Source organism: Ammospiza caudacuta, chromosome 11, assembly GCF_027887145.1.
Source record: "Ammospiza caudacuta isolate bAmmCau1 chromosome 11, bAmmCau1.pri, whole genome shotgun sequence".
NCBI classification, from domain to species: domain Eukaryota; kingdom Metazoa; phylum Chordata; class Aves; order Passeriformes; family Passerellidae; genus Ammospiza; species Ammospiza caudacuta.
Window position 1 is genome coordinate 23,951,839 of NC_080603.1, and position 14,304 is coordinate 23,966,142.

The window sequence follows — 14,304 nt, forward strand, 5'->3', positions numbered from 1 at the left end:
ATCTGGGGACAGCTCGGTGCGGCCCCGGTGTAAAGGCGCTGTTTGCCAGCGAGCTCCGGGCTCGGGCAGTGCCGGGACCCCGAGAGCAGCCCCGGCCCCGCGCATCCCCCGCGCATCCCCGCGCGGCCCGTGGCCGCTCCCCGGCTGTCCCGGGACAGAGTGGCCCAGCTCCTCCCGGGACAGCCCGGACAGGGCACCCCGATGGCTGCAGGGGCTTGGGGGCCCTGCCCTCCTTTCCCTCCAGCTCCGGGGCGTTAGGCGCTCCCCTGCCAGGCTGCGGGGGGATGTCCAGACAGCAGCTGCTTGTCCTTAAAAAAAAAAATTAAAAAACCTCCAAGTTACAAATTAAAAAGAACGACTGGCATCAAAGACGGCTCCGCAGTGCGGGTTGAAGCGCTTGCGCCGGGCGTGCGGGGCAGCAGCGCGGGAGCCGCGGGGCCCCCGCCCCAGCGCGGCGCTGGCACCGGTGGGTGCGGAGCGAGGGGGGCTCCGCGGGCGGCCCCATCCGCAGCACCGGCAGCCGGGGGTGGGAGGTGGGATGGAAGGGGGAAGGGGCGATGCTGAGGATTTTATTAAAACAAAAAGTTGAGCAGCGTGTATGTACTGGCGCAGCCCCGAGTCTGAAAGATTGTAATTTTCTTTTATGGTGTCTGGCAGGATTTGCAACAGATATTAATGGGAACATAAATAGCGCATGGAAGGTATTGAACAAAACTGTTTAATGCAAGGAGGTTGTACCGGGGGAAAATCTATACGTAGTTTGGATTGATTCATACCTCGGACACAGCCATCCCCTAAAGGAGTTCCCAATTTCTGCGCGCTCCCTCTTTGATTGGCAAACCCTGTAATTAAAACAGATTAGAGCGGTCGGCGTTACTGTTTTTAAAACGCTTTTTTTCTGCCCAAGAGGCGGTGGCTGAGCCGAGTTCAAGGTGGCGAAAAAGTGTGCGCGCCGGGAAAGTGTACGATTTCATGGTCCGCATACATAATAAAACATGTAATTAAATTATATCTCTCTGCCTCTATATGCGGAAAGATCTACGGTAATTGCTGCCGGGTGAGAATAAACTATTTAAACCTCGCAAAGACTCCAGAACAGCATTAACATCCCATTAAAAAAAGGGGAAAAAAGGCAGAAAAAAAGGTGTCACCTCTCCCCCCAGCCCTATCCCCGCGGGAGCCGGGTCTGCCTCGCTGGAGCCCCTCCCGGTGCGCAGGCGGCGGAGCCGCTGCCCCGCGGCCGCGGTGGCGCAGCCCGGCGGCGGCTGCGCGCCTCGTCCCGGCCCGTCCCGGCCCCGGTGCCGGCTGTCAGGGTCCCCACCGGCCGTGATGGATCGCTGCAAACTTTTTTTTGGCGGCGCTGAAATGTTGAAGAGCGGGGGGGAGCCGCCCGTGCGCATGTGCGAAGGTGTCCAAACTGACAATGCTGGAGAGATAGCGAGCCGGGATTGAGAGAAAGGGAGAGTGTGTGTGCGGGAGAGGGAGAGGAGAGAGGGAGAGGGGGAGCGAAAAAGGAGGAAAAGCTCCGGGAGGAAAAAAAAAAAGCCCCCCCCTACCCCAAGCCCACGCCAGCATCGGCCGCGGGACTGGCAGCATGCGATCCAAGGGCAGGGCGAGGAAGCTGGCCGCAAGTAGGTGCAATACCCCTTTCTCTTGGCTTTTCACCCTCCCTCTCTGCCATGTTGCATAGACATGTCTGGTGCGGCGCGGAGCTCGCAGGCAACCTGCAGCATCCCCTCCCAGCCTCCCGGCTCGGCTCGGCCCGGCTCGGCCCGGCTCGGCTCGGCGGGCGGCGGCGGGACCGGGGCGGGGGGAGCGGCGGCCGGAGCCGGGCCGGGGGCTGCGGGCGGCCGGCGGGAGGTGGGGAAGGAGTTGAGGAAAAGTTCAGTGGCGAGCGCTGAAGTTGCCGCCGCCGCCGCCGGGGGCTGGAGCGGGGGGGTCGGGGAGGGGGTGCGGGAGGCTGCGGGCCCTATAGTGGGCGCTGTGCGCTGCCGCAGGCCCGGGGCGCGGGGGGAGCGCGGAGGGGCAGCGGCGGCTCCGCGGGGGAGGGCGGCGGCGAGCGGCGGGCGCAGGTACCGGAGCGGAGCTGCCCGGGCTGCCCCGCGGGTCCGGGCCCGAGAGCGGCTCCCGGCGGGCGCGGAGCCCCGGGAGAAGCGCGCTGGGGCCGCTCCGCGGGGCCGGGATGCCCCGCGCGGTTCCGCGGGGACAGCGCCGAGCGCCTCCCAGCCCGCCGGAGTCACCCGCGAAAAGTTGATGTAAATGTTGTAATTTCAGGCGCTTTTCCAGCACTTTTTTATACAGTTTGGCCGCCCGAAGGTCTGTGTTCCGCGAGGCGAGGGCTCGGCCGTCCACACGCAAAGCCCGACTTACTTAATTATTTGTCTTACGCTCACCCCATCTGTTTCTCCTTTATGATAGGGATCTCTGCTTTTAACTGCTGCAGTGTTGGGGCTCCTTTTTTCTTTTTTTTTTTCCTTTTTAAAAATAATTTTTATTCTTCTTTTAAAACTGAGGGATTCAACAACAAAACTTCGCCAGCTTTCGCGTCCTATTTTAAAAGCAACCGATGTCTTTATTTTCTCTGACACATCTGGGCAAGTTTCATTTGATATCCATGGCGATGGCAACTCACATTCCCGAGTGAAAAAAAAAATGGGCAGGAGGAAAAAAAGTCAGATGAAATGTTGCATAAGTTGAGTGACGTAAAAAGCAGATGCTTATTTACACTTTATTTGTGAAGGGGGAAAAAATAGAGAAGCGTGGAAAAGGGGAAGTGAAAGATGTCTCTGGATCATCATCAGCTTTTCTCTGAACCTGAACAACAGCAGCAACCTGCGTTTGATTAGGTGATCTCAAAGTGGACAGTCCAGCGCCCTCAATTTGAAAACAAATAAATTTTTAAATCTCAAGGTTGCCATCCGTGCTTTGGAGCTAATTATGGGGGGGGGGGGGAATCTCCCATCCCCGACAGGATCCGTCAGGTTTCCTCGCCTCTCCCTTGCTTTGCTGGCTGCGCAGCGATGCAGGGCTCCTGCTGCTGCTCCTGCTCCGGCTCCAGCTCCTCGGGCGAGATCCGATCGACTGCAAACTTTGCGCGTCTTGCAGCAGCAGCAGCAGCAGCACTTTCCCCTTCTAGACAGATGTGTTGCATTAAATAATCCTTCGGTTACAATCGACTCATAAAGGAAATCATATTTAAAAAGCCGGGATTTATTTCTTTTTTTGTGTTCCGAAAAGCTGCTTGTTTCCCCCCCGAAGAGCGTCTCAGTTTCATGGCAAGTGGAAGGAGGGCTGCAGGCGACCTCTTTAATTCGAGAGAAAAAGGTTTTAGCTTTTCAGTTCTTTCTGTCTGAGTTAGGGATAGGAAAATACTTTGCAGCCTTCACTCTTTTACGTGGAAAAAGATACAGATCGGGATAAAGCGCATTTCTTGTATTATTTCACTTTTATTGCTTTATGCGTGGAACAAAAAAATCGCCCCGATTGCGTGACTGTCGCCAATACCCTGGCAAGCTTTTCCCTCCTAATTAAGGGAGAATACCTGAAGGGTATTTTCTTGACCTCAGCGCAAAATTGCTAAAAAATAATTTCGAGGCTTTGCCCCCCTCTTAAAAAAAAACAAAAACAAACAAAACAAATACAAAAATAATACAGAAGAAACAAAAAGAGCCACGCGGGGAATAGCCAGTGAATTTTTTAAATGTCCAGCTGTAAAAATAAGGCGAAGCACACGCCGCAGTCCGTGTGCCCGCCGCGCTCCCGGGGTGCGGGCCCTGCCGGCCGCGGCCGCGCTGCACCTGCGCGGGGATCCGCGCCCCGGGACAGCCCCGGGACAGCCGCATTTACCCCCGGGTGGGTTCGTGCCCGCCCGGTGCAAGCGTATCCCCGAATAACCCCCGCCCCAGCGCCGGCCCGGGGCAGCCCAGCCGCCCAGTAGCCTCATAAAGAGACAGAAGGTGATCAGATTAGGGGAACACACGTGAATAAGGAGGCACTTGTTACTTTTACACTTTATCACCACTTTTTTACAGGCAATTTAGTGCAGTCAAGGTAGATCCAGATCCCTCTAACCATCTGAGATAGTAAAATAGCACTTTCCTAAGTTTCAGCAGGTTTTCCTGCGCCTGTAATTTGCCTCAGTCTAGTACTTAAAAGGCTTGATTGAAAAACAGAGCCGGCAAGTTTATTTGCCTGTTTAAGACTGTCCGGGAATTTGTTTTCGAGCAGGGAGACGTTTGCCGTGTCCCGGCCGCCGGCCCTCTCGGCAGAGCTGTTTATTTGCCATCGCTTTACCATCGCCTCCGCCTCCGGGCGCCGGCACCGCCGCGGGCCCCGGATAACGATGCCCCGGGCCCGGCGCTGGGGCGGCCGTGGGTGCTTCTGTCCCTCTGTCCCTCTGTCCGTCTGTCCCTCGGTCCCTCGCACCCCGCCCCGCCCGGCCCGGCCCAGCCGCCGCCGATGCCACGGGTCAGCACCGCCCCGGCACCGGGCCCGGCTCGGAACCGCCCGGCTCGGAACCGCCCGGCCCGGCCCGGCCCGGCCCGCGGCATCCCCGGCGCGGCGCTGTCCCCGGGCGGCTCCTGCGCGGGCACGGGGGCTGCGGGGACGGGCCAGACAATCCCATTATATGCCGGGCATATTTTCACCAGGCGCTTCATTAACCCTTTTCAGGGCGGAGAGCGCGCGTGTGGCTTTTCGCTCCCTTTCTGCCCTTCCTTCATTCCTTCTTTTCTCTCCTCCTCTGCTCTCTCTTACTTTCTTTCTCTCATTTTTCTTTTCTTTTCTTTTCTTTTCTTTTCTTTTCTTTTCTTTTCTTTTCTTTTCTTTTCTTTTCTTTTCTTTTCTTTTCTTTTCTTTTCTTTTCTTTTCTTTTCTTTTCTTTTCTTTTCTTTTCTTTTCTTTTCTTTTCTTTCCTTTCCTTTTCTTTTCTTTTCTTTTCTTTCCTTTCCTTTTCTTTCATTTTCTTTTCTTTCCTTTTCTTTCCTTTTCTTTCCTTTTCTCCTCCTCCATTTTTTTACATCCTTCTCCATTTTTTCCCTTCCTTCCCTTTATTCCCTCTCCCCCCTTTCTATCCTCTCTTGCTCAGGGCCATCAGCCATCCCTAAATTTGGTTCCAGCTTTTCCTGCGGTGCCTCCCGGCTGCTCCCGGGCCGGCCGCGGGGCTGGGCAGGGGAAGGACACAAAGGAAAAGGACGGTCCGAAAAGGCGAGCCCGCTATTATTAATACGGCCCCGCTTGTAAATGAAAAATGTAACCCTTGTTAATTAACGCTGTTTACATGGAGTACAAGAAACTTAAGAAATGTTTCTACAAAGGGGAAGGAACTGTTTACAAAACTTTTTCAAAAGTGTGACATATTGCTGCAGTTCCAGCACTAAAAAGCCAAACACACTTACACGCCTTTGAAGTTGGCTGGCTGAGGCAACATTATTTGACTGGGATTCAGATCTTGCTTGTGGGTATAACTAATGGCTTTTACCTAGTTAGTGGGCTGGGAGGGGCGAGGGCCTGGGCGCCGTGGCCATTGGGTCCCTCTGGAGAGCCGGGGCTGGCTCCCCGCCAGCTCTGTACAATGTCAACATTGAATATTTGAATTCCCAGACTCTATTTAACAACTTTCTAAATAAATAAACTCATTGTGTGTCTGTGTTTAAAATTATTTCACCTCCTTCATGAAAGCTACAGCATCTTATTATACCGGCCTCTCGGGCTGCTTTTCCCCCTTTTCTTTCCAAACAAACACAAACGGAGCTGAGCCCTTTTGGGGTTTTTTTTGTCTTTCACTGTCTCCTATCTCTGCCCTTCTCACTTTCTGTCTGTCTCCTCACAAAGCACGACTGGCAGCTGCTCGGGCATCCCACCACGTCCTCAGAGGGACAGCTCTGTGCGCCCTGTTATCTAATCATAGCTAAAACCAAAGCCAGGTTCACCAAGCCGGTTAAATATTAATCATTTCTAAAAGGAGGCCCAAGTGAGTGCCATTGCTGCAGCAGTGCCCTGTACATACTCAATCATTTTGGCTGCCCTACCCTAGGCGGGCTCCAGGGACAGCTTTCATTGTTGTTTGCCATAAATGGCTATTAGTGTTCATATTCACCTATGCACCTACTTATTTCAGTAAGTGTGGATGTGGCTGTGCTTATGGAGAGGTGTGCACACACGTGTGTTCAGAACATGCCTTTCTGCTTATGCCACGGAGATATATTTATTTATGTGCATAACAGCTGTGTCTGTGTGTGCACATACAGAGAAAAGCAGGTAAATCCACTTGATATTTGTAATTATAATTAATATATGTACAGTGTATAGTTTAGGGAGAGATTGTGGTATGCACAGGCTGCTGGGGTGCTTGTAGTCCTGACACCAATATCTGTACACCCACAAAGGCCCTGAAATTCTCTGTAGGGAACACAGAACTGATATGCAGGAGCCTGGGTGTTGTTCCCTGGGATGCTTCCCAAATACACTAATTGTGTGCTTCCGTGGCAGGAATATCCATTGTAAAATATTTATTGCCTTGCCATGGAAGTAAAGGTGGCTGGGCAGAGAAGGCATTTCTGCCTGTCCCGGGGAGCCCAGCTCCCTGATAAAGCTGTCTGAGTTGATGAAGAAGAAATTGGAATGAATTTTCTGCCAGGACAGGTATGTGGTGGAAGACAGAAAATGTTGGTGGTTGCTCCTGCCCCAGGTGGATGAGGAAAGGGCAGTGGGGAAGCAGAAATCTCAGCTAATGAAGCCTTGTCCACAGAAATTGCCTTGCTTTGCAGTAAACCACTTTTTAAACAAATGTACTTTAGCTTTGGAAGGGCTTGTTCAGACACTTAGGTTTCCAACCAAGAATTCATAATATTTGTTTATTTAAAATTTAACTAGGTTTGCTGTCATTTTTGGAGCAAGTCGGTGTTCTTTTGATGTAATTTAATACAATCAGTTTTACATCATTTCAGTTTAGTTAGGCAAGAAGCGGCTTATGAAGAGCAGAAAAAGGTTTAATCCCACATGGTTTTCAAACTAGCAGATGCAAGTGTCATTTTATTCAGTAGACAGAGCTAGAACTGGACAAATGCAGATTAGAAATGAGGTTCATATTTTAAGTAGTGAAGGTATTTAACCAGTAAAACTATTTACTGAGAGCTGGGTGGGTTTCAACATCAGTGGAAGTCCTTTGTCTTAATTAAGGTTGGCTGTTTTTCTAAAAAGATATGAGCTAATCCAAACAGGAATTAATTTAGGGAATTCCTGTAGCCTGTGTTGTACAGGGGTAGCAGACCAGACCACTCTTCCTGGTTTTATAATCTATGCACCCAGTTAAAGCAGTGCAGTTTCATATGGAGACATAAGCTCAGGGCTGGGATCACAGGAATGCACTTAAAAACGAAATGGTCATTAAAAAACCCAGGTTCAGCTCTGACAACGCAGAGCCAACATCTGGCACAAAGTGTTTTCCATCCTCAGCGCTGCTTACCTGCAGCACAGGCACCCTCACGAGTGCCCAGCTCTGAGGGCAATGCAATGATGGGTTTGTCAAAGATGGGAAGGAGGAGCAGGGTGTGGGAGCTGAGGTTTGGGTGCGGAGAGCAGGGTCTGGGCTCGCTGGTTTGATCGGTGCTCTGTGATGGATTTTCCAGTGGGTTCCTGCCCTGTTCCTGTGCAACAGGTTACTGCTGCTGCTGTTCCAATCACCCAGCCAAGACCAGCAGAGACCATGATATAGACCAGTAAGCATCAGGAGGCGCCTCCAGGACCCCTTTGCTGCAGGATCTGCTGGAGGGAGGTGTTTGCTGGCAGAGGAGCAGCAAGGTGGGGAAGGGGATGGAGAACCTAAGGAGAAGTGGGTGTTGCTGTCCCCAGGACTCTGTCTCTTTGCACTGCCATTTTAAATTAAAAAATCAAAATTCTCAGGGCATAAAGAAGCCCTGTCTGATCACTGATTGACTTTCTGTTCCCTCCCTCTTGTTTGCATTTCCAGGCTGTGCTGAGGCATTGCCTTCTCCAGTGCTGCTGGAAGAAAGGGCAGCCACGGATACGTGTGGGAGGAGGGAAGCTAGCCTGCAATGAATATTGTATTTGGTGCTAAATATGTAACAAAGAGAAAGAAATGTGAGTTAATCCAGCAATAAGAGTTGGGAAGTGAAATACAATTCGTTTTATTTCAGGGTTTAATGCTGTGGTCTGTTTCAGTGAAGCATTATCTTTTAAACTGGGATATACACAACGACATAACCCCCACTACCTTGAGGGAATGTCGGAGTTTGATCTCTGAATAAAGGAAATTCAGAGTTAAGGCTGAAATGTACCACATGGCCTCCAAGTCCCAGGAACAACAGGAGGCAAGGAAGTAGCTAAAGCTATGGGCTGCACTTTAAAATGAGTCCAGCAACTACCAAGCCGCCAGCGCTCGTTGCAGATCCACAGCACGGCTTGAGCTGGGATTTGTATTGGCTGGAGAGAGATCTGGGATGATCTTGAGTCTTTTTGGAAATCTTGCTGGTCTGTGATGAGCATGAGAGTTTTATGGTGGAAGGATTACAGTTCTGAGCTTAATTTATGCAACAGAAGCACTCCTGTCTCCTTTGACATCGATAGCTTTTGTTTAGAAAATCTTATATTGGAGCGAAATTTTGGTTCAGCAAAGAAATATACCCAAGTTACAGCTTTGTTTCTTTTCTGAAGAATTGCTTTTATGTCTGAATGGGTGCACTACATTTTAGCCCTGTTTAAACTCCAAACTAAATTTAAATTGCCTGTAAAATAATCCACAGAATGGAAACTGCCACACAATCGTAGCCCTTGCTCCCTGACCCAAACCCATATTCCATTGCAGAGCAGTTCACTGCTCTGTTCCGTGATTACAGTAAGTTAGAAACCAGAAGAGCAAGACTTCTATGAATAGGTTATTTTTGGCAATTGCATCACCAATTATGTATAAAATTTCAAAAAATATGGGTTCTGCCAGTTTGATCTCTTAGGATACAGAAAATGAAAGCTTTGAGACTGCTGTAACATCATACTATTTTGTCTATTAGATATCATTAGATTACCAGAATACTGAGACCTTCATATCAACCAGGCTAACAAAAATTTCCCAGGTGGTTTAAATTAAAAAATTAGCCATAAATATATTTTGTATAATGTAATTTATTATGGATGTTTATTGTGTGCAGTGGGAAAATGTTTGGTTTCGGATGATCTTACCGTATAACATGTGCCTTACTGAAACTGTTTATACTGAGGCAGCCTGGAAAAGCCCCAGTTTAATTCTGAGACCGGCTGGGCTACATGCTCTGAAAGCCACAGGAAGGCAGAGCCCTTCCCCTGGAAAGCCAAAGGGGCAACAGCATCTTGTGTGGGACATGTGCAACATAAAACTCGGCAGTGGGGAAAGTGCTGAGTGGCCGAGAAAGCTGAAGGGTGGCTCAGGGCAGGGTTGTTTTATGGGGAAAATGGGATAAAAATGATATTAGATTGCATCAGGTCTCGTTATACTGGGATAGGAGGCTCACTATTGTCCAAGGGATACTTTTCTCCCACATCCCACGTTTATCAGCCCTCCTTTTGTTTCAGCTGGGTGTGGTGAGCTGGGTCTGTACTGATGCCCACCCATGACTCCTGATTTGCCTTTCTGCAGCACAGAGAGGGGGATTAAGCTGGCCTTAGGGACCCAGAGGTTCCTGTGATGGACACATCCACCCTCTGCTGGGATGGACACATCCACCCTCTGCTGGGATGGACACATCCACCCTCTGCTGGGATGCTGCAGCAGGGAGCTGATGGCTTCAGGAAAAAGATCTCCCGTCTCCTCTCCCGCTCTTTTGCACAAAGTCCACATGCTGGCAAGGGTGAAATCATTCCTCAGCTAAAGAAAAAACAAACCCTCAAAAACTTCCTCCCCTGCCCCAAGCTCCTTCACACATGTATTAACACCAAACTGGCAAAGCCGATGGAAAAGGATTTTGCGTTTTGGCAGCAGAGCTGGCCCAGAGCTCGCTGCGGGCCTTATCCCAAACCCACTGGAGATGAAGGAGCTTGTACTGACTTCAGTGGGCCCTGGACTGGCTCTGGCAGGGAGGAATCTGCTTCTCTTCCTCCTTGGGAGAGGGGGGTTATCAGCAGCTTTTGCTCTGCGGTGAGCCCCAACATGTGATGCTGTAACAGATACCTGGATTTACATCAGCCTAAGTGAATTAGGTTGGCCCTATAATCTGGCCTCATTTAAGAGTCATTTTAGCCATTAGGATGAAATATGAACGCTGCTGATGGGGGCACTGTGGTGGCTCTGGATCCTTGTTTCCCACCGTGCTCCATCTCTCCCGTGGGGTGAGGATCTCTGAGGGCTGAGATCACTTGGGGGGTGTGGGAGGGTCCAGCACCCCTGGCTTGTACTGCAGCTCTCCATTCCAAGGGCTGCGGCTCTCCAAAGGGCCTGAACTTGTACCTTCTGAACAAATGGCTCTGCTGCTGAAGGTACCTGGTTCCTCCAGTAACTGCTCCATTTATTGCCTCCCGATTTCATCTCAGACAAACAGAAGGTGTGCGAGAGACAAGCACCGACTGCTGGAAAAAAATCACCCCAAACATGTCTAAAGCACAGCTTGAGTCACTGGTGGTGCCCATATTTTTGATTTAAAAACCATTTAACATTTCCAGCGTTTGACAGAAATGATTCACCTTCCCCTCTTGAAAACTCTTTGCCATTTGAACTTACTGTGGCACGTTTTATTTACTCGTACCTTGGTGAGGAATTAAGCAATGCTTTTGGTGAGTTTTAATCTTTCCCATTCTCTTTGTGGCTCTGTATAAAGGAAAAAAAAAAGGAAATATGTTGTTTGAAATAATTTTGAAGTGATGTTTCTATTTTACTTTTTTTAGGCTCTTGATGTATTTTTGGCTACAGGGACTGGCATGGAGCATTGGTCTAAGAATATGCAACACTGAAAAGCAAAGTTATATCAGCTGTATCTGAGCTAACTGCACTGCTTTTTAGTTTTGCCGTTTCATTGTTACTGTGCCATGATAATGATGATTTACAGCAACAATGAAGACTTCTTAATTGTAAAATATAAACAGCATGAGATATTCATCCTGATTCTTTCAGTTCTTATGGAAAGCAATATTTCAATAGTCACTGGCTGCCTGTGAAAATGCTATTAAGCAGCTATGCTCTGCCTGAATAATTACTGTCCAGGAGTTTGTGCTTTCTGGTAAAGCCAAGGTAACTGAGAAATGAAGAAATGATGCACTAGGTCACTCCAGATGATGCAGATCAGAGAGATCTGAGTGAACAAACCTGTGCAGTGTCTTTAATATCAGTGACCAGCCTCAGAATGAGAGGAAAGGTGAAATTATCTGTTCTGTAGCAATGCCCTTAGTGGGAACTGAGCTGAGACAGAGCCAGAAGGGGTGGTGAAGAGTCAGATCCAGGATGGGATGCAGCAAACCTTCCCAGCTGGGGCTTCTGCCATGCACCAAGCTGAAGGATCAGTCATGGACCAAACACAGAAGATTTATTTCCAACCTGACATTATTATTTATTATAACTTGAATTAAAACAGCAACCACAGAATGCAGCCAGCCTGTTGTGCTGAGCTCTGTGCAAACAAGGGCAGCCCGCATGGAGTTCAGGCCCTGAGAAATGCAGATTAAACTTGGGGCCTGCTGCCCTACACATGCAATTACAGCATCACTGGAGGCAGTAATAAAATCCTGAGGAGAAATGGATGCTTTAAGGAAAATCCACAGAGTCAGGACTCCATGGCTTGCACAGGGGTGGACGTGCTCCAGCTTTAATCACATCAGCCCTTTCCCCCTACCAGCAAACGGCCCCCCTGGCTCTGTTCTAACTGACCCTATTATTTTTGGCTGCGTCCATAATCTTGGGTGATCAAGCTGCATTAAGCTATGAGTATCCTTGCAGCATCACCTGCTTGCTTTCAAAGCAAACAGCTCTGAGATTCTCAGGGAAGGAAGGAGGCAACGCCGGCAGGTAATCCAGCCCAATAAAACCCCCGTGCTGTGGTTCCAGCCCGCCTTCCACGCGGGCTCTGCCAGAGGGACCTGAGCTGGCAAGAGCCAGCGACCAAAAAGTCCCTCAAGCCTATAAGGTTTATTAAGGCTCTTTTCAAGTCCCTGCCAATGAAAAGGGTCCACACAACCTCTGAGTGAGGCTCCATTAGCTCAGTTTTATGTTCGGATAATTTGGAGCCAAGCTGTCACGGAGTTCGCATAGCGAAATACCCCACGGAGCATCGCAAACTGCGAAGAAAATATATCGAGGGAAAGGAGGACTGATAATTTTATGGTTTTCCTTGAAGTTAAGCAGTAAAATGGGCTTTATTTAGCAATTTCCGGACTTCTGATTGCAATTTTGTTACCAGCGTAACTGTTTTGGATACAACGCTTTGTAAATAGGGAGAAATGTTGGAAGCCAAGGTCCTCCAGTGCTTGGATCTGCTGTGGGAAGCAGCACCACACACTCCAGGCTCCCAAAATGGATCAGACCTGGATTGACTTTTGGATCAGATCACTGGGTAGCCCTTGGAAGGGATAGTCCTTTAAAAAAACAGGAATAGTTTGACCCAGGTCCAGGGATGAGCAACATAGGTTTATTTTTGGAGGGTGAAGCATTTCTAATTTGAATTACATTTAAGATCTATTTCAAATTAGAAATACACCTGGTTACAAATTAATAATACATCTGGTTTTTACAGGTGAGGTGATCATCACAATCTCCAGGCTCATTTTTTAAACCAAGCTATTAAAATCACTTGTCCCTCAGCCTTTTGGCTGTGTGTAAACCTAGGTGCAGGATTCACAAGATAAACCTCTGCTATGTTTGCTCCTCACACAATAACTATTTTACGCTTGGCATGGCTCATCTTTTAAAAATCTATTTTACAATGTAATAATTCACACCCACTTCTCTTTGGGAAGTCATTTATAGAAGGGAAATTAAACATGGCTGGGCTCTGGAGGGAGTACTGCTGATACATGCAACAGCTCAAAATGTTGAGGGAAGTGGTTCTGGATAAGGGAGAAGATGCCATCTTGACCTTGGTGTTTTGTTTATTAGACACTAAATCACAGACATTTCTTCTTCCAGTTCTAACTGGTCTGAGGACACAGATATAACCTTAGAAGCCCTTTCTGGGGTTTTAAACAGAATTTAGACCTCATAATTGCTCAGTGCTATTTATGCAGCTTGAATGAGACAAGGGAATGCAGAGACCACCGTGGGAAAGAAAAAAGGTGAAGAAACTAGAGAAAAAAAAGGAATATCCATTCCAATGACTGGATTTCCTTTTCATATGTTGCACTTCCTGGTGCCACAGAGTAGAGAGAATAAGAAAATATTTGAAGTCTTTTTACCCACTTTGTTTATGCACCTCGTACATACGACAGACAGTGACCATCAAGCTCGTCCTGCCAGTGCTCCTAGAAAGAAGGGCCGTGTCTCACTGCCAGCAGCAAAGGAAGCACTGGGAGTAAGGTGGAGGTGACCAGAGAGTGGGCAGGGGTGGTGGGGGGAAGAGGACTGGGAAATGGGACGTGTCTGATGGATTGCTGTCAGACCCCTGAGCAGAAGGAGCCAAGCAAATCGGCTCTGCTGGCACTTTCTGCACAGGAATAATTTGGGACATCTGTTTTAAGAGATGATTGGTGCTTTTCATACACTAAATAGGCCCTGAATATGCTGTTCTCCTGCTTTCCTTTGCTTCCCCAGTGCTATACCAGTTATATACAAATACATAAATATATATTTATACAGGATCTCAGCAAGCTAACGTGGCTAAACCACCTCTGTGCATCTTGACCTCCTGCTCAGCCTCCTGTTTCAGAGGCTTGGTGTAAATGAAGGTGCTGGGCTTACTCTTCAGGCCCACATCTTCCCTCTGTGCTCCTGCTGCAGAAATAGCTGTGCTCCATGGGTTGGTGAGGATCCAGCTGAAGCCTGCGAGGGCTGGAGGGAGCAGTGTTGCTTTAGGCTCCCTGCCTGAGGAGTGACATATCAGAAGTAATAAGTCTGAGCCGGAGCTGATGTCTCACAGCATCGGGGAGCGGGCTGGAAGGCCGAACTCCTGCAAAAATGAAAAGCAAGGAATTTAACGGCAGTAAAAAAGAGGTTAAGGAAAGAACAAAAAAGGAAAGGAAATAAAAGTGATATGAATGGCTAGAAAAACAGCTACGTCCAAGTATTAACCTCTACTGCTGTATTTTGACACTGGGCTGAGTTAATAGAAGTACATGGCTAATACACATTAAGCTGGAAGAAGGCACTTCATTTCAGAAAGTATCTGGATCAACTTA

At 48.9% G+C, this 14,304-nt stretch overlaps 1 protein-coding gene across 2 annotated transcripts in view; it reads left to right on the top strand.

Annotated features, from left to right (window-relative positions):
* Positions 1–1,460: 1,460 nt before the first annotated feature.
* The window catches only part of MECOM (MDS1 and EVI1 complex locus), a 325,210-nt gene continuing 312,366 nt past the window's right edge, over positions 1,461–14,304 (top strand). For both annotated transcript variants that reach the window (XM_058812632.1, XM_058812633.1), the window contains exon 1: positions 1,461–1,631. In XM_058812632.1, the coding sequence (XP_058668615.1) occupies positions 1,595–1,631 (37 nt within the window). In that variant the 5' untranslated portion in view covers positions 1,461–1,594. The remainder of the gene's footprint in view (positions 1,632–14,304) is intronic.